Here is a 19,002-nt window from a genome sequence, read left to right as displayed (position 1 = left end):
TTTGTTTTGTTTTGTTTTGTTTTGTTTTGTTTTGTTTTGTTTTGTTTTGTTTTTCAAGGCAGGGTTTCTCCGTGTACCTCTGGCTGTTCTAGAACTCACTCTGTAGACCAAGCTGGTCTGGAATTCACAGAGCTGTACCTGCCTCTGCCTCCTAAGTGCTAGGATTAAAGGCATGCACCACCAGCACCCTGAAAATTTGTTAATTTTATCATGTTTGTTCCTGTGTTTCCTCCACACTTATTTGACTTCATAATCCCTTTATGTATTTATAATGTTCTTTGACTCTTCTCTTGTTCATTTCTCTCGCTAGAGAGCTTGGCCTCTTGATCACCACAACAAAAATTGGCTTTTTCCTAAACCAAGGCCACCCTTGATATGGCCGCTAACATTGGGGAGCCTTCCTTTATGACAATATTACACCCCAAACTGACAAATGGTTGGTAACTTGAACATTTACAAGAGACTAGGATGGCTGTGAGTTAGCCCAATGACGGGATTATTGTAGGTCCACTTCCCAGGGGCCCACCCAATGCAGCCGAAAAGGAGTGCGTGGTGCTGGGAGTGGGTGCAGCCTACATGGCCTAAGACAGGGCCCTCACCCTCCTTTCACCCACATCAGAGTCCCTTGACGTTGCCCATCGTCGACAGCCTAAAGCCTTCGACCATCGATGTGACTCGTCTCACATCAGTGTTTTGGGGTTGTGAACTTGTCTAAGACCCCCCATAATTAGACATCCAAATTCAAAACTCACATAGTTGGGATTGAACATAAGACGCCTTCTCTAACTAAACAGAGAAGGGGGAGATGCCAGAAGCCAGGACCCTCGCCCTTACTCTTACCCCCTACCTTTCCCCACCTGCACAATGTCCTCTGAAGCTTGGCAACTGCAAGATCCTGCTTAGCAACTGCATATAGACTCAAAGCAGAGTACCATGTCTTCTTAAGAATAGCAGGGAGACCATAACTCAAGCAGTGTACCATATCTTCTGAAGAATTGCAGGTAGATCATAATTCAAGGCAGTGTACCATATAGACCATGACATGTTTCAAGGCACAGGCCAAGAAGATTTTGTACTTTTCCACCACCTGGACCCTCTTACCCCCTCCCCTTGTAAAACATGCTATAAAAAAGCATTTCATGTTCAAAAAAAAAGAAATTAATAAAAAAAATAAATAAATAAATAAAAAAAAAAGAATAAAATCTATTCTTTCCTACCCTAACTTGTGTACACATGTGGAGGCCTGGGTTGGTGTCAAGTATCTGTTGTTGTTACCGTTGTTGTTGTTGTTTACCAAGCTGAGAACTGAATTTAAGGCCTCATATTTGCTAGGCAAACATCTATCACTGAACATCCAGACCAGATGTTCTGCTTCAGCTGTTTCCACTTTAATTTTTGAGACAGTGACTCCTACTGAACTGGCCGGCCAGTGGACATCATTAATATGCAGTCTCTGCCCTCCAGGACAGGGTTACAGATACATGCTTCCATTTCTAGGTTTTTAGATGGATATTGGGATCTTCACTCAGATTCTCATGCTTGTGTAGCATTACTGAACCATCTCCTCAGCCCCTCTTATCCTAACTTACACTTCAAGATATCTCCCAAAGGCAAAACCACCATATTCTATAGGGCTTCCATTCTTCCATTTATTCATTATCCTAAGTTTTCCCAGGGGTTTGCCAAAATACTATGGTGACTTCCTATTTCACTCTACATGAAATATTACTTTCTTTTTTCTTGAAGACTTGATTTAAAGTAGGAAATCATTTATCCATTTCACTGCTTATCGTGTGCCTATTTTAGTATGTGAGCTCAGGAAGAAAAAGAATTTTTTGCTTTATTGCCACTCGGTGTGTGTTCTATAAAATTAATTAGTGAGTAAATTAAATGATAACTTAAATTGCAATCGTCGATACTACAATAAGTAATCACTTCTTTTTACTTTATTATCAATGCTTAAATTTATTTACTTCCTTTTACAAGTATATGCTTCCAGTTTTAGAAATAAGAATCATGTCTGGTTTCTTTGAATTTCTTTGGCCATCACAGTAATTTTATGTTCAGTAATTAACCTACCCAGTGGTCTTTGGCTAGCACTTGTCTTTGTGTTTTTATAAGTCTAGACATTACTTTGCAATTCCCTGTTTAAGAATAAAGCAATCAAAAACATTGATCTTTCTCTATTTTCTTGAACAAAATGCAGTTTTACTATTATGATTTAAGAGTAAAGAAGTAGAAGTAGTCCAAAATGAGTCATATCAATTATTAGAGATTCCCTTTAATATAAGTTGTTACCAAGCCTTACAAGTCTAGTCCTAATCTGCCAGGGAATGTGAAGGTGACCAGGATGTGAATACAGGAATTAGGTGCTTAGTAATGGTAAGTGTTTCACTCGGGCCCATGAATGTGTCCTCGAAGTTTAGAATCTGTAGTCCTTCCCATCTCACTAATGAGATTCTCCACCATGGTGGACCTGCCCTCTCCATGATGGTCAACACACATTCACCTCTTGCCCTACAGACTGCTAGACTGCAGTGACTTCTGGATTTCACTTCAGAATTGTAGGACTCTGGTACTAGTCTCCAGCAATTCACAGCATCATATCAGATTCTTGTTAAAGTTAGTAGTTTAGCTACAACAGTTCTGGTGGATAATGTGAGTGTGTCAGTGTGCAACAGATTTTTTCAGCAAGGCAATATAATTACAAAGGACAATGATAGACACACACAAACCAAAAAAATAAACAAAAAAAAACAAAACAAAGATAAATTTTCTGATTGTCAAATGAATAATAACTTAGTAATAATGATATCTATATTATATTCAAATTTATAAAACACTAATTGCCAATACTCTGTAGATTACTTTGAAAGCATAATAAAATCCGTGATTAGCCCAGTTCTGGTGAATGAGCTCAGGCTCTGTGTGGTTTAGTTAGTGATTGGATTCTTGCTGTCTGTTATACAGACGCTCAGAAACAAGACTTGTTAACAGTGGCCAACATATCTTGTGTACATATCTGTGGTGCACCTGCTTCCTCTGCCATTGGTTGCTTTCTGACACTCTAGAGATAGCAGTGGTGTTGGACTGAGTTGTTGTTTTGTTGCTCTGTTTTCCTCCTCAACTTCCATCGGATTTCATTCTTTTGTCATAGTAAAAACTAACTTGTTTTCTTCTTTCTATTCTAAAACTTCTTTCTATTCTACAGATGTAAAGTTAGTTTATGAAAGGGCAATAAAAGTTGTCATGTTAAAATTAAAACATGTTTTTAGCACATGAAATGAACTACTTTTTTGACAATGATATTTTATAAACACTGTTACAGTAACAGCATTTAATTTTCATATTCAGAGGAAATTTCTAGATCTCAAAAGATTTTTAGTATTTCAGAAATCTGACTATATGCTAATACTATGGATCTTGGATAGAAAGATTTGCAAAACTTTTTATCCTATAAGAATACATTTGTTTTTTTTCCCTTTTATTGAAAGATTAAAGTCTTTTTGATCAGTAATAAAAACTTGTGTCTACCTTATACTGTCATATCTGATCTTAACATCTCAATAAGTCAATAACAATTATAGCAAGAAAAGTTTCTAGTTTTATTTGTACATTTTAATGATTGTTTGTGTTCTGTATGTAAACTGTCACAGCATGAAATCAATTTTCTGCCTTGATTCATCCAAAATCTGGGACTTCTGTCACACTAATATTATAATTAAAAACATTAATAGTGACGGCAACTTAAAAAGCATACCTTGCTTTTTGGTAATTTGGCGTATTTCTGTGAGTGCATGGAACTTCAAGAACCTTCAATCCACTAATAAATTTATTAACTCAAACTTAAAAGAAGTGAAAAGTCTCTTTCTTTCTCTCTCCCCATGATCAGTCTGCTAAAATAGATTATTCATGCTTATTTGATTCAGGTAGGCTTTTGCAAGCTTCCCTACCAGGCCTGGGAATGTGGTACATTGAGGCCTTTTCAGAGGCTTCTGACATAGACCAAGCTTTTATTGCATGGTGTTTTATTATAGCCAAATCCTAGTCTCCACCCAGTTTGTAGGCACTCAGCTTATTCTTTTGAATCAGGAAAGGTTATCACCTACCTTAATCCATGCAGTAGCATGGATTAAGGACACCAGTGTGCCCCAGGATTCTCAAAGAGGATCCTGGAAACTTCTGGTTTCTTCTTTTTTGCTGTCTTTACTAAATTCTATTGGGCCTTAGGGGGATTTGCATCTGAAATGGGCAACCTGGTGTTTTTCTCAATGAAGACATCAGATCAAAGTTCAGTTAGTCAAGGCCTTTCTGAAACATTAAGAGGGCTTGGACTTACACAATAAAAAGATGAGCTCTCGCAGAGATTGCAGTAAAAACATTCTGAACTATAATCCGGATAAAGAATCAATTATAGGCCAAAGAACAGACCTTGTTTAAATTGATTTAGACTAATAACTTTACATTTAAAAACCTTTACACCGTATTTTTAAGAAACTTATTTTAATGTCATATAATTTATTTGTCAATACTTTTTATAATAAATGGAGAATTTGTGCCTTAGGAACCATAATTCTACACATGCTGTTATTGCATTGAAAAGATTAGATTGAAGCCAACTAATAGATGTCTTTCATTAATGAAAATAAATAGTACCTTATGGAGAGATGCACATTCATTTTATTTAGAAAATAAATGTCACACCCACAGACTCAATCTAGGGAAAAAATGCTTCTATTAGACTTCGGGATGTTTTATTTCATGTGACTGTATAATTTGGTGTTTATAAGCATTTAATTTAGGAATATGAATCATTGAAATCTTAAATGCAAATAGCTAGTGTCAAGCAAACGTATGTTTAACTAAATTAAAAAATTGTCGTTCTGTAAGATAAGAGCCTCCTCTTGAGTTCTCTGCAGAGACTCTCGTTGTGTTGACCATCCCAAAGTTTGCCAGTGTCTTAGTACTCAGCAACGGTAAAGCACTTGGTAAAGATCAAATCAGAGCTTTTACCAGAAGGTGTTGCCAGGTGGAATATTGTTAATATTTTAACTTTATGTAGAAGGGTATGTGCTCAGGGGATGCATTCTTTAAAATCAACCTAGATTCCACTCAGAATAGTTAATAGACTTTTTACTGACATATGTAAATAAGTTCAGTGTCAGTAGTTATTCATTTCCTAATCGAAAGATGATTTCTTGGAGAGAATATTAATAAAGACAGTCAATCCATGAAGTAAAGATCACTCCAACTTTCCAGTTTCTCAACATAATGTCCATCCATCCTCTTTAGCGCACATGCCTTAATATTGTCGGGACTCCAGGATACTTTACATAATCAGCTTTATTTAAATTTATAAGAAATACTGTATATGTATACATATCTTGTAAGCATTTAGTTTTAATATGATGCTCAGTTAAACATATTTAAATACTTGATTTCTTTTAGGACTTCCAACCAATGAATTAACCTGGCTTAACTTCATTTAGTTCTTATCATCTCCTTATTTGATTTGTCATTAAAATTTGAGCTGTTGTCTATGAATTAAGAATTATGTATATTAAATTTCTAACATAGAAAATGAGATGTACATAATAGTTTTAAAATTAAAGAGGTATATGAATTATTATAAACTTAGGAATCATTAAAAAACTTGAAATTAGAAAGTCTAATTCTTAACTGTACTTAGTTTGGCTAATAAAGACTATTGTATGGGTCTTTAAGTTAATAAATATATTTATATCAGCTTTTTCTCAGTAGCACTAATATACATAGATATGACATTACTTTGCTTGATGTAGTACAAAGAAATTATAATGTAAAATAATGTTACTTTAATAACCTACACAATTTTTCAGCAGGTTGGACCGGTCTCATCGTCACGATTTGGCCACTATTATGATGTATCAAAAAGGATTCCTCAGAAACTACTAGAGAGTTCAAAATGGCATGGATTCTTCCTTCCAGAACACATACCTCCAGGTCTTAAAGAAGAATCCTGGTAAGTTAGTGTCATGTAACAGCAAGTTCTGACGTTAGATATCAGTAGATTACATTTTTACCTCCATTTTGAAGAATGTATATGCAAAGGTGTAACCCAATAATACTAGTTTTCTACAAGTATATAACAAATTACAGAAGTATTTTATAATATCTTATTATATATTCTTTTTTTCTGGTTCTGTAAACTATGTGGTTTATTATGTGATAGACCTGGATACCAAGCTAGTTTCAATTCCATTTGATTTTACTTTCCAAGAAATGTGAAACAGTTCTAAATCGTGACTTGAATGCATAATGCAAATACATATAAGTTTTTTGACATGATGATTCCAGTTAAATGTGGAAAGCACTGCTGCTTGCTAATACCTTTAAGTGAATGATCTTTTAAAGGACAAACAGTATATGTTCTTACTTTTTTTCTTTTCTTCCTTTCTTCTTCCTTTTTTTTCTTTGTTTCTTTCTTTTTAATATTGAGTCCAAGCTGAACTAAAACTATGTACCCAGTTATGGCCTTGAAATTCCTGATTCTTTTAGCTGTACCTCCGACATGCTAGGGTTGCTGGTAAACACCACTACTCCACTACATCTGGTTTATGTGATACTGGAGCTGGAAATTCAGTGTTTTTTAGGCTCATGGGTGCAAGGCAAGCACTTTTAACGGCCAAACTACATTTCTCACTTTATTTTTTTAATACTCCATTTATACTAAGACATTGTACTTTTAGTGATACTGTAAATAAAAGTGTGATTTTAGGTGAAAAGATGATTTGGAGTTAGAATTTTATATTAAAGAGTTCTCTAGTATTAAAACAACCTCAAATGTTTATCGTGCCAAAAATTTTATTAAAGCAGAATACAGACTTGACATTAAGTAATATGTAAGACATTAAGAAAACTTACTAAAAAAGAATATAAACACCCCCCAAAAAAAAGAAAACTTACTTTCAGTTCCTACTACACTAAGCTACTGAACAAAGTAGTAAGCAGTAAGCTACACCCTGTATTTTCTTAAGCATTTTCAAAGTAAATTATTAAGAGAGTTTATAGATAGGGATTTATGAAATTAAATGACTTAAATGCATTCAGTTTCTGTTCTAGAAACAATACCTAAGAATTTAGTCGACACTAATAAATGTTTTTCAGGTTTTTTTCACTTTGTTAATGAGTTCCCTAGTCTATAGTTAGAGATATAAAATAACACATGGGTCCTATTGTAGTTCTATTGACTATGCTAAAGATTGACTACTGTATGTTGGGCACACTACTACATGTTATGCACTTATTACCTCCTGTTATTCTGTATTAGCAAATATTTGTGTTTTCCAGAAGATACTAACATGCACAGATCTAGCAGGGTAGATTGAATAATGGAATCAGGAATAAAATGTCATATCTCTTTCTTTGTGCTTCATTCCTTTTGAAAACTTTATAGTTTGTCATTTTTACCATTTTGTTGCAGACAAAAGAGTAGTAATGAAGAAATGAAAACATTGTTCTGATTCTGGCTTCATCCTGCTATGCTCTTGGGATCCTCACTTGAATTCAGTGAAGCCAGTACCCTCGTGCTAAAATTGGGAGCTAGGACTACCACATATTTACCCATATTACTTTCGTTATTGTTAATTTTAAGTCATTATGTCAGAATTCTCAAGTCTGACTGCCAGTTGAACTAAACACACACATACACACACACACAAGCATGTGCACAAAAAGTAATAATACCTACATTCAAAGGTATATCTTCTGAATCAGAATTATGTATTGGCTGTAATTCTATACAGTTTCATTCATGGAATGCTCAGCCATATAAATGTGAAATATGAGCTGGGGCTGTAGCCTAGTTGTAGAGCGCTAGCTTAGCATAAATTCAATCCCTATCTTTTCAAAATAAAATAAAGCATGTATTAAGGGTAGTATAATTTAACAAAAAATTACTTTTATAATTTAAAGCATTTATTTCAAGGCATAAACATTTTTATGACAGAAAATATGAGGTTTTTATTCATTCATTCAGGCAAAGGGAGGAAGTTAACTTTAGTTAGATGTTTCTTTTAGGAGAGGGACTATTCATGTATTTGACCATAGCCTATTCATTCAATTCTACCAACAGCTTTCTGAGCTGAGTAATGAATGTCATAGTTTATGGAAACTTGAGGTCAGAGATGCTAGGCAAATTTACTGTTGCAAATCATAAGTCACTAAGGTAGTGATTCTCAACCTGTGGGTTGTGACCCCCCTTTGGAGGTCAAGTGACCTTTCCCAGAGGTCACATATCAGGTACTCTGTATATCGTATATTTACATTAAGACTCATAACAGTACCAAAATGATACTCAAGAAGTAGCAATGAAAATCATCTTATGGTTGGAGGTCAGCACAGCATGAAGATCTGTATTAAAGGGTCACAGCAACCACTGCACTAAGGTAACACCCAAAACCATGTTTGTAAAACCTCCATGTTGCAGGAAATGTCCAGCTCACCAAGCTGAGGGACCAAAAAAACTATACTTGGATAAACTGTGAGGATGTAGTCAAATGGTCTTTAAAACGTGTAATTGCTGAGATGTTTTTTGAAAGCTAGCAGTTTTACACAGAATAGGAAAATTTATAGATTTTAATTACCAAGGCAGTATTTCATTTCATAGTAGTTAACTGATAATTCATTTATTTCATATTAAACTTAAATGCTTAATTAAATGTAATTAAACTTTAAACATGTAATTAAATTAATTTTGAATATGAGTACTTTACCATGTGAGATTTATTTTAATTTATGAAAAGTGTATGCTCATTTCACTGACATGAACTTTACTGGTTCATTTATAAAACAATAAAGCTAAGCCTTACAGTTACCTATACTTTTCCTATAATTAAGACTAGAGGATATATACTTGTGGCTCACTGCCATATGTGACATACAGTGTATCATTTCATAATTTCTAAAGGCACTATTGATAACATGTAAAGATTTTTTATAGCAAGAAACACTGAAGGTCATTTGAAATTTGCAGTAATTTAAAATTACTGCTAAGTTTGTCTATAGAAAATGTTCATACATACACTCTAAATTTTCAAATTAGAGCCTAGGCATAAAAACTTGACATGTATCCCAATATTATTAAGATCACTTTAGAGAGCTAATGCCTGCAATCTCAGCACTGGGTAGGTAAGAAGAGGAGGATCAAGGCTAGCCTAAGAAACAGGATTCTGTCTTAAAGCCAAAAAAGATAGCTCTGATACTTCACAGTGTTACAAAGTGGTAAGGTAAGGATAGCAAAAGCTCAGTTTTAGACTAGCTATGTAATTGACTGGGCGTTGTTTTGAGTTAGCATTTGCCAACAGGTGTATTCAAGCACAAGTAGAATTTTTCCCTACTGAAATATGCTGCCATTCCACAGTTAAGACAACAGACAGTTGAACAACAAACCTAACTTATAATCTGACCTGCTACTCTCACTTGAATTCATTGATTTTCTGTTTCTGTGATCAAATATCATGACCAAAGCAACTTATGGAAGAATGCATCTATTTTGACTGTGGTACCAGAGGGTTTAGAGTCAGTCCGTCATAACGGGAGGAATGGCAGCAGTCAACAGGTCCTGATGCCTGAAGCAAAAAGCTAAGAGTTCATATCTTCAACTGGAAGCACAAAGCAGAGAGTGAACTGGAAGTGGCCAGAGCTTTTAATCCACAGGCCTGCCCCAATGACACAAATCCTCCAGCAAGACTGTACTCCTAAATTCCCCAAAGAGTAACACCAACTGGGACCCAAGTATTCAAATGCCAACAATATGGGGACAATTTTCATTCAGACCACTGCACTGCTGATTCTTAGCATCCTACCCAAACTTGGCATGTTTAGGCTCACACCCTAATATCTTGTTATTTAGAGATGAGGTCTTTGTTGTGTTTTGAATCTAGAATAGCCTTTTTTTAATCAAACCCCAGCTTATAGCAATCTTCTGAAGGCTATGGAGCCTTTATGAAGCAGAGTCTGGCTGGTGGAGGTAAGTCATTAGGAGCAAGCCTCAGAGGTTAGAGCCCTGGGTCTAGTCCCATGGTATACTTTTTGCCACACACTCCTCACTGTGAACTTCATACTTTCCTACCACAATAGACTGAAATTGCTCTGAAACAGTGATATATGTGTGCTACTATAACAAAATTCCTGAGGTTGTCTGACAAATAAAAATCAGAAGTTTATTTTCTCATAGATATGTTGGCCAAAAGCTTCAAATCAAAGTACTGGTAGTTTTGTTGTGTAATGAGTGCTACATAGTGCTGAGTCTCTCTTATGCCTACACTAAGATTCCTGGGTATTTGCAAGCAAGGTTGAAGAGTTAGGGAAAGGATTGAAAGAGCTGAAGGGAATGGCAACCCCATAGGAAGATCAATAGTCTTAATTAATCCCTGGATACTCCTAGAGACTAAGCCACCAACCAAAGAGCATACATGGGCTGGTCTGAGACCCATACCCCTACCCTCCACCCCTGCACATATGTAGCAGAGGACTGCCTTATCTCTCCTCAGTTGGAGAGAATGTGCCTAATCCCACAGAGACTTTAGGCTCCAGGGAAGGGGCATGAGGGAAGGGAGCAGGCACCCTCTCAGAGGCAAATGGGAAGGGGAATGAGATGAAAAACTGGGAGGGGGGCCTGGGAATATAAAAATAAATAAAATAAGTAATTTTTTTTAAAAGATGCTACCAAGTGTAACAATATGATCTTTGTCTGGGCACAGTCAATGATGGCCTAGGCAGATTGAAAGTAGCTGGAAAGGAGAGTGCATGAACCTGAAATCTTAGAGGGGTAGGTGATAATGACACTGAGTGGTGTATAGTGAAAGAGAACAGCTTAGGCAGGATGAGTAAGGGACGAGAAAAGAACAAGAAACTGAAGAGCAGAGGATTAGGCAGTGTGATAGCCCAGGCTGGGATACCCCACACAACCGTGAGGCCTGTAGGAGACATGTTCTAGCCATTTATCTATGTCAGCTCCTGACAGAAGGCAGTGTACTGTCAGTCTCACTGCCTTTCATTAAGATCATATCTTCACTTAATAATGAGTGAAGTCTGTACATCTCCAATGTTCTTAGATCTTCCCAGCTGTCCCAGTCCAGAGGTCTTTGCTGGTCATGATCTCCTTCACGGTCTTACATACATTTTTAGTCCCTGTGTCTTTCTCTTACTTGGGCTTCCATAGTCCACTCAAAATCAGTGGAATCAGGGGAGAGCATCAGAGAAGAAAAATTGTTAAATGACAGCCTTCAGGGTAATCCTAATGAAAATTTTAACTTGAAAATTACTTGTGAAAAGACTTCACAATCTCTGAAATCACATGCAAATTATATGCTAATAGAGCTTTAGCTCAGCAAAGTATTTTACACAGTTAGTTGAGACATGGATTGTGCCTATTGCCTTTTAAAAGTGTTTCTTACTACTTGTCATAGTTGAATCTTTACAATATACATGCAAATAGAACTTTGATAAGATAAATTTTATTTTCCCATTGGCTTTCAAAATAATGTCAAAAAGTGCTTCATCTTTATTTTAATTAATTATAATTATAGATGATAATCCTTTGAATATGGAAATTCTTAATTTTCTAAGGCTTTGTGTTATTTCTTTTCTCAAATATTTCTATCAGATTGTTAAGCAAATATTTAAGTGACCAGAGTTTCTTTCTTTCTTTTTTTTTTTTTTTTTAGTATGAAATAGAGTTTATTTAGGGCATGGGGAGAGGAGTTGAGGAGAGAGTAGAGATAGAAAAAGGCAGGGGAAGAGAGGGGAGGAGAGGAGAGGAGAATAGAAGAGAGGAGAAGCCAGCCAGGAATATATGAAAAGAGAGGGGGAGGAGAATGGGGAGAGAAGGGACAGAGAGGGTAAGAGAGTAGAACAGTAAGAGCCAGAGTTTCTTATTTTTAAAATCCAAGTAAATTACTTTAAAGAGAAAAATCATTCTTGAACTATATAATTTTAAAGTCACAGTAGACAAGAGAGATAGGAGAAAATTTAAAGAAGTTGTCTGTGTCAAATGTTGAGCTGAATTGTTGGCACAGGTAGAGCCAGAGCTAGTTCTCAGGCCTTGGCATCTTCCTGCCACACGGTAGTGGTGCTCGTTATCAATTTGTAAACCCACACTGTTCATTAAAAAGTTTCCCTTATTTTATCACACTCCATTAAGTACAACCAAGGCACATTAGTGAAGTTATCATGGGTACAGCTAAGATCTCTTCTTTGAACTGCACCCTGGAGTGCTTCATTTAATGTGTTGATGGAACCATAGTCAAAATTCTTGTTAACTACAGCAGTGTAGATGAACCAAAGACTGCTCATGCACCTCATTCAGAGACCTAACATAGTGAATTAAATGAGCAAATGATTTCAGTTTTAGACTGTTTTCAAGGGGTTTTGGGTTTTTTGTTTATTTGTTTGTTTGTTTGTTTTAGTTTATTTGTGTTGAGACATGCTCTCATTCTGTAGCCCAGGCTAGCTTAAAACTCACTATGTACACTAGACTGGTCTCAAACTCAACAGGGATCAGCCTGCCTCAGCCTCCCAAGTGCTGGGATTAAAGTCATGCACTACCATGCACAGCAAATAGTTTCATTTTACATGCCATTTCTATCACTTAATGATATATAACCTTGGACAAGTCATGTATCCTATAATGAGTCTTAATTTTCCCAATCACAAGGTAAGAATAATGCCTGAACTTATTTCACAGGATCATTGTATTTATCAAATGCTATGCCACCACAGTCTCTTCAGTGTTTACTATGTATCATGCAGTTCAGCAACTGGTGTGACTAAAATCAGATAGGGTGTTAAACAGTCTACTAAGGGTTTGCCTTCTGTCTGTAAGTTCTTCACGTATCAAGTACTTATTGTGACTCCATATACAATTTTCTTTTTCTAGTTTATCTTTTTACAGATCAAAAAAATGTGTTTTTAAAGACAAAACCTTATCTTTCTCCCATTGTCCAAGCTTTTTTTCCTTTGTGAAACCAAAGATAATTTTAAGTAGTTTGTATTTTAATATTCAAAGTTAGTTCCAGAGATGGCTAAGTGGTTAAGAGCACTTGATCAAAGAGAACAGGATTTGATCACAATACCTAAGTGGCACCTTGTAATCATTTATAACTTCAATTCTAGGGAATCTAGTTCTGCACATGCAGGCAAAACAGTCACAAATGTAAAATAAAAATAAATCTTACAAATTAATCTAAATAACTTTGTATATTTTATATTTGTACATAGTGTAATAGCTTTAAGCACATAAAACAAAGTGTAGCTCATTTTAATATAAATATTGTTGGAAAGTTACAATAGTAAAGCAGAATAATATGTATGACTCAAAATGAGCTGCCTTTAGAGCACCTTTAAATATCTGAAATAGTCAGAACTTTGTTAATTGTTCGGAAACAAGGGCTGGGGATATTGCTCAGGGCTAAGATTGTCCTCTGGGCTTCACAACTCATTGTGACACACACATCTGAACTACTCAAACATAGCCACCTAGACATATGGATTTAAAAATGAGAAACAAAATGTTTGGAAACAATAACAACAAAGTCAGGGTCACATTTGTAGATGAATTTTCTTCTTTTCAATTCCTATCACTAGATACATGGGCACATGCACACACATACACACACACACACACACACACACACTCACAGAGCATAAGATTTATCAACATCAAAGAATCAATAATAAAACTGAAATTTCCTATGGAAATAGAAGATACTTATTTTTATCAATATTTATATATGTTTTTATAAGTACTGAACAGCAATGTGTAGCAACTAATACTGCTCAGTGTTTTAATAAAGCACAAATCTCATTTTAAATGATTTGTCTCATTCATTCAGAAGTTAATATTAGTTATTACTATGCACAAACATTCATATATAAGTTTTATGTTTGCAAAACCTTTAGTTTCTAAGTAATTCAAGAAATTTATTTTATTACTTAAAAAGTTAAAAGTGTATTGGCTATTATGTTGATGCTAAATAAGGAAAGTGACTAAGATGTATTGAGTTTATGCTTTTGTTTTCATTTTCCAAAATGAAACGCTGGATAAAGTAAAGAAAAAATCTAAAGAGTAAGGAGAAAATGAGAGAGGGAGGGAGGAAGAGAGAGACGAGAGCATGAAAGAAAGAGAGCTTAATACTTCAAATTTATATGGACACAAAAAAATTCAGTGGCAAAGAAAGTTGACTTTAAAAGCAGGTAGAGTACCTGAGTAGACGTTATTCTAAAAAAGGCATACAACAGATCTATGCAGGAAAAAGAATCTTCAAATTCCGTTATTCAGTAGAGAAATATATATTAAAACACCTGTGAGATGTTGACTTACAACTGTTATAATGACTGTTATCAATGTGGTAAGGGGTAAGTATTGGTGAAGATGTGGAGAAAGAGAAGTCTTTGTATGCTGTTGGTAGATGTTGAAAACAGTATGGCAGTTCATCACAAAATGCAAAGTACAGGTATTCTATCTAATAGTGCTACTCATGCACTTATATCTAAGGAAGTGAATCCGTGTATTGAAGGAGTAGCTGTATTCCTTTTCATTGCAGCAAGGATTCAGAATCGGCCTGGATTATCAACAGATAAGTGAAGAAAATATGGTGTACACACAAATGTGTACCAGTGTACTACATTACTTTGAAAAAGAATCCTTCATTCTGTAATACAGATGAAAGTAGAAAACATTTAGAGGCACTGTTGATGCATTAGGAGAAAATGGGTATACATATGCATTCTTTCAACCCACAGTGAGAGTCATCATATTAGTAGCTGTAGTATATTTCATAATCTGGGATCTTGAAGCAGATCAACCCCCTCCTTATAAAGCTTGTTGGCCCACGTGGGAATTGCATAGACTGCATTCGCACTGTATTACTGTGTGCAGAAAATGGAGTTAGCCAGAACAAATAAGTGCAAAGGCAGGGCACTCTCAGAATTGCCCTTACACAGTATTATTTATGGCTATGTTCCTCGTGTAAAAGTAGAAAACTATGCCCATGTAGCCTGTGTTATCCTTGAAAGGAAACAGTAATTCATTAAACATATTCATGCTGTGAGGCCTTTGTCTCCTGGAGTCTCGTTTGTTTTCTACAGAAATTCTTTCCTGTGTTAGCTCTGTTTCTGCAAGATAGGGATTTGGAGTCAGCAGCAGCCATTCAGGAGTGCACACATGAACAGAGATGTACACGTATTTTTGCTGAATCAACTTCTACTGACGTTGCAGACTAAGCAAATGCACTGCTGCACTTCTTCATTCAGGAAGCAGGCTTCCTTCTTTCCAACCCCCTGAAACGTCTTGTGACATTTACAAGGGGTATATATCTCAAGTGTTCTTTTCAGTCCCAAGTACACCTTAAAAATTCATTTTGCTGTTTTCAAAGTAAGAAACAATGCTAGCGAGAAACAATTAGGATCTCTTCTTAAGTCTATGCATTTATTTTTGTGTCTTTTAACAAAGTGGCTACATTTTGTAGGGATTATGCTATGTTTGCCTTCTTGTATCCTAAATTCCAAATGATTAAACTAGTGTTATATTAGCAGTTTGTTGTAAAAAAAAAATTAAAACTTTGATGGAAGATGAGCGCAGGTGATCAGGACATTGATTTGGGAGTGTGGGCATAGCAGTTCATTAACTATGTGTTAATTATGTATGATTACTCCTGAAAAGCTACGGTGGCTTCATCTTTTAGGTTACTTCATTAAATCGTTAATTTTCTTGGAGGTAACTAAGCCTGACATAATTAAGTCATCTCAGTCTCCACAGATTTTTATCCTCTCCTAATGTCAAAAACTAAGCAATTTGCTGTAAGATAATATAACTTACTCCCTTTTTTACATGCCGACTTCATATTCAAACTTGTCTAACATTAATTTGATTTATTTTTATATTTAAACATTCTAATAAATTCATACTTTTGTTTACTTAATGTAGAGTGGATATTTTACTTGCTGTGTCATAGGCCTGTTTATGTATTTGAACCACTTCTTACCAACAGTGCTTTGTCCTGTGGCTACATGAGGCTGCTTCAGTTCATCCAGAACATCATCTATACTGAAGGGTTTGATGGAGCTAATCCCCAGGTATGAGTATTTCCAAAGCCTTCTTTAGACATGTATAGAGTGTTGTTTTCAAGTCTCTGGGGTAGGCTTGAAGAGCCTGAGAAAATCAATAATGTGCAACCCATTTTCACAGACTGTGTAAATGAGTAGAAAGTATTCATATGTATTTAGAGTTTTTATTAGATTCTCAGGATGCACATAAAATGATCACATGCTTTTCCAATGCTAATTGTACTTAAATATCTATTTTTAGCTTCTGAGATTAGTAAGAATTTATATTTTTTAAATTACTTCTCATACTAGAAGGTTCATATTTTTTATTTCAAATGTTCATATTTCTGTCATTCAGACCTTAATTCTAAATTGCCTTAGATGTAAGAATTATCACAATATTTTATGTCTTGTTTCATTACGTTCTGAATTGTCTCATTGAATAAAACATATATCTTTGTTAAATTTTATAACACAACTGTTCTCTGTGCCTCTAATTTTATACTTTCTCAAAATTCTCAATACTGAAGTTGTTTTACTTAATTTAATTTAAACAAATGAAATTTTATTGTTAAGCATTCACCTTCCAAAGATTCTCAGTGATATTAATAATACTTGACACTAAAAGATGTATATTATTTTATTATTGTTGTATTATTTAAGGTTATTTTAACAAATGTATCTTCACTGCACAGTTATTTTTAATGAAAATAAAGAAGCTAGAAACTAATTTTTATCACCTTTATCTACAATTGCTGTTAATTCATATATTTCTATTTTTATCAATTTACTTGCTATATTTAACAATTTCTTCATGGCAAAATAAATTTTAAATCGATTTTGATTGCCAGTTTAACAGCAGGCTGAAATATTTATATGTATCTGGAAAGTATTTAGAGATGACCTTTAATATTTTCCGTAGTCTTTGTAGTGACTGCTGGTATTATTCATTCCTTATTACTGCGTTATTTGGTCCTAGCTAAGATTTATGGGTGCCATGTCTTCTTTTGGTGCCAGTGTGTATCTGCAGAGGCAAATTGGTCCCTGACAGACACCTTTCCCCACTTGCAGTGGTAGCTATGGAAACAGGCATGTCATAACAGTTCCTATGGTGCAGTGTGCAGAGCTGCTGCTTTTGCAGAATGATGACACCTCTTCTGAAAGCAAGAAATTTATAAAATGCAAAAAAGTAACAGGAACCGCTTGACTCTTTTGCCAAGGAAGATGTACATAAGCATCTTAGAAATAAACCTAAGAATCCTTAGTAAGTAACCTTGTGTTGAAACAAAATAAAGATTATTTCTTTGTTTATTTGGGTGTGGAAAAAGACATACCACTTTCAAGAGACAATTGATTTATATTCTTTAAAATTGATAAAAAATAAAGTGTAGCACTTTCAGTTCACTCATTATACAAGACTCTGTAACAGTTGACTTTCATAAAGACTGGACAGAATTGTGGTAAAATATTTATGTAATGAATACCAAAAATGCTTAAAATTTTCAAATTAAACTTATATCAGTAAATCATTATAAAAGTAAATTCCCTATGTATTAGAACTTATTAAATCCTGAAGTATATTATGTGTTACACTCCTTGGTCTATTCATCTGTCTCAAAAACTGCAGACAAGTTCAGAAATAGCAAACAGTCCTGTAAGTAGTATTCTTGAGTCAAAATATTATTTTGACATTGATGTGAATTCTACTCTTAAAGGGAATTTTTTTAATCAACTGTGCACTTTCAAATAAATTGAACTAGTTGGATAGAAGTTAAAATATATAAGGAACAGACTATTATAATTGATTTTTAAATAATCTATAATTACACCTTGGTAGTAAATTAAATCATGCAGCTCTTCTACAAATATATTTGGGTGAACACATTTAATATTTCCATTATAATTTGTTATTAATTTTTAAATGTCACTTATTTAAATTAAATTAAATATTCTATAAAAATTAAGTTTGACCATTGATTTTTTTTTTACTTAGCATACTAATTAAATGTTAGATACTCTTATGGGAATAAATGTATTTATTGTCTAACTACCAGGTGCATTTTGTATTTTATAAACTAACATCTAAGATATCAGAAGAGATTCTGCTTTTGTTTCTACAGTTACCATTATAATTATGAAAATATATTCTTTGTCTTGAAGTATTATGCTCATTCTTATTTTGATGTGTTGTGTACCAAGGACTTACTTAAAGATCTTATAATTCATAAATTATTTGATTCAGAGTTTTCATGCCTTCTGTGTGCATATGGTGTATATCTGTCAGAGTCACTAAGCATTTATAACTCCCTATTCCATGTCTAATAGCATTCTTAAACCTTTTGCAAATTCTCCATGCTACTGTAGTTGTATCTCTAGGTTCAGAGTGCTGTGTCCTTGACTTCCATCTTTCATTCTCATGGCTCTGTCCTATCTGTCTCTTAGTTAGTTGTTTATTCCAGTAAGGGTCTATTTTCTTGTCTTGGCAAGACAGTGCTAGGACTTGAACCCAGGACCTTGCACATACTACGTAAGTACTGTGCCAATGAGCCATGTCTCCAGCTTTCCTCGCTATTGATATTTCCCTATCACTCTCTCTAGTGAGAATCTGACCTTGGCCTTTAGTCATGAGATAAGTTTAACAAAGCAGACCTTACATTTTTACCATTTTATTTCAATTTAAGTTCTCAGTAATAAAGAAAGGAAATAGCTTCTTACTTTTCACAGATACTGTACAAAAATTTTCCAGGAACATACAAGTACTTCTTTTTTTAAAATAATTATATTAAGATTTATATTAGTGTGTCCCTGCGTGCATGAGTGTGTGTGCATGCGTGCATGTGTGCATGTAAGTGCGAGTCCAGTGCACTCAGACGCCAGAAGAGGGCATCAGATCTCCTGGATGCAGCTGGTTGTGAG

At 34.7% G+C, this 19,002-nt stretch overlaps 1 protein-coding gene across 1 annotated transcript in view; it reads left to right on the top strand.

Annotated features, from left to right (window-relative positions):
- The window catches only part of Elp4 (elongator acetyltransferase complex subunit 4), a 204,556-nt gene that overhangs the window by 59,986 nt on the left and 125,568 nt on the right, over nucleotides 1-19,002 (top strand). The window contains exons 5-6 of the mRNA XM_028767104.1: nucleotides 5,862-6,001; nucleotides 16,032-16,116. Of these exons, the coding sequence (XP_028622937.1) occupies nucleotides 5,862-6,001; nucleotides 16,032-16,116 (225 nt within the window). The remainder of the gene's footprint in view (nucleotides 1-5,861; nucleotides 6,002-16,031; nucleotides 16,117-19,002) is intronic.

Source organism: Grammomys surdaster, unplaced genomic scaffold (assembly GCF_004785775.1).
Source record: "Grammomys surdaster isolate TR1022 unplaced genomic scaffold, NIH_TR_1.0 170, whole genome shotgun sequence".
NCBI lineage: Eukaryota > Metazoa > Chordata > Mammalia > Rodentia > Muridae > Grammomys > Grammomys surdaster.
This window is presented reverse-complemented; position numbering and strand designations above follow the sequence as displayed.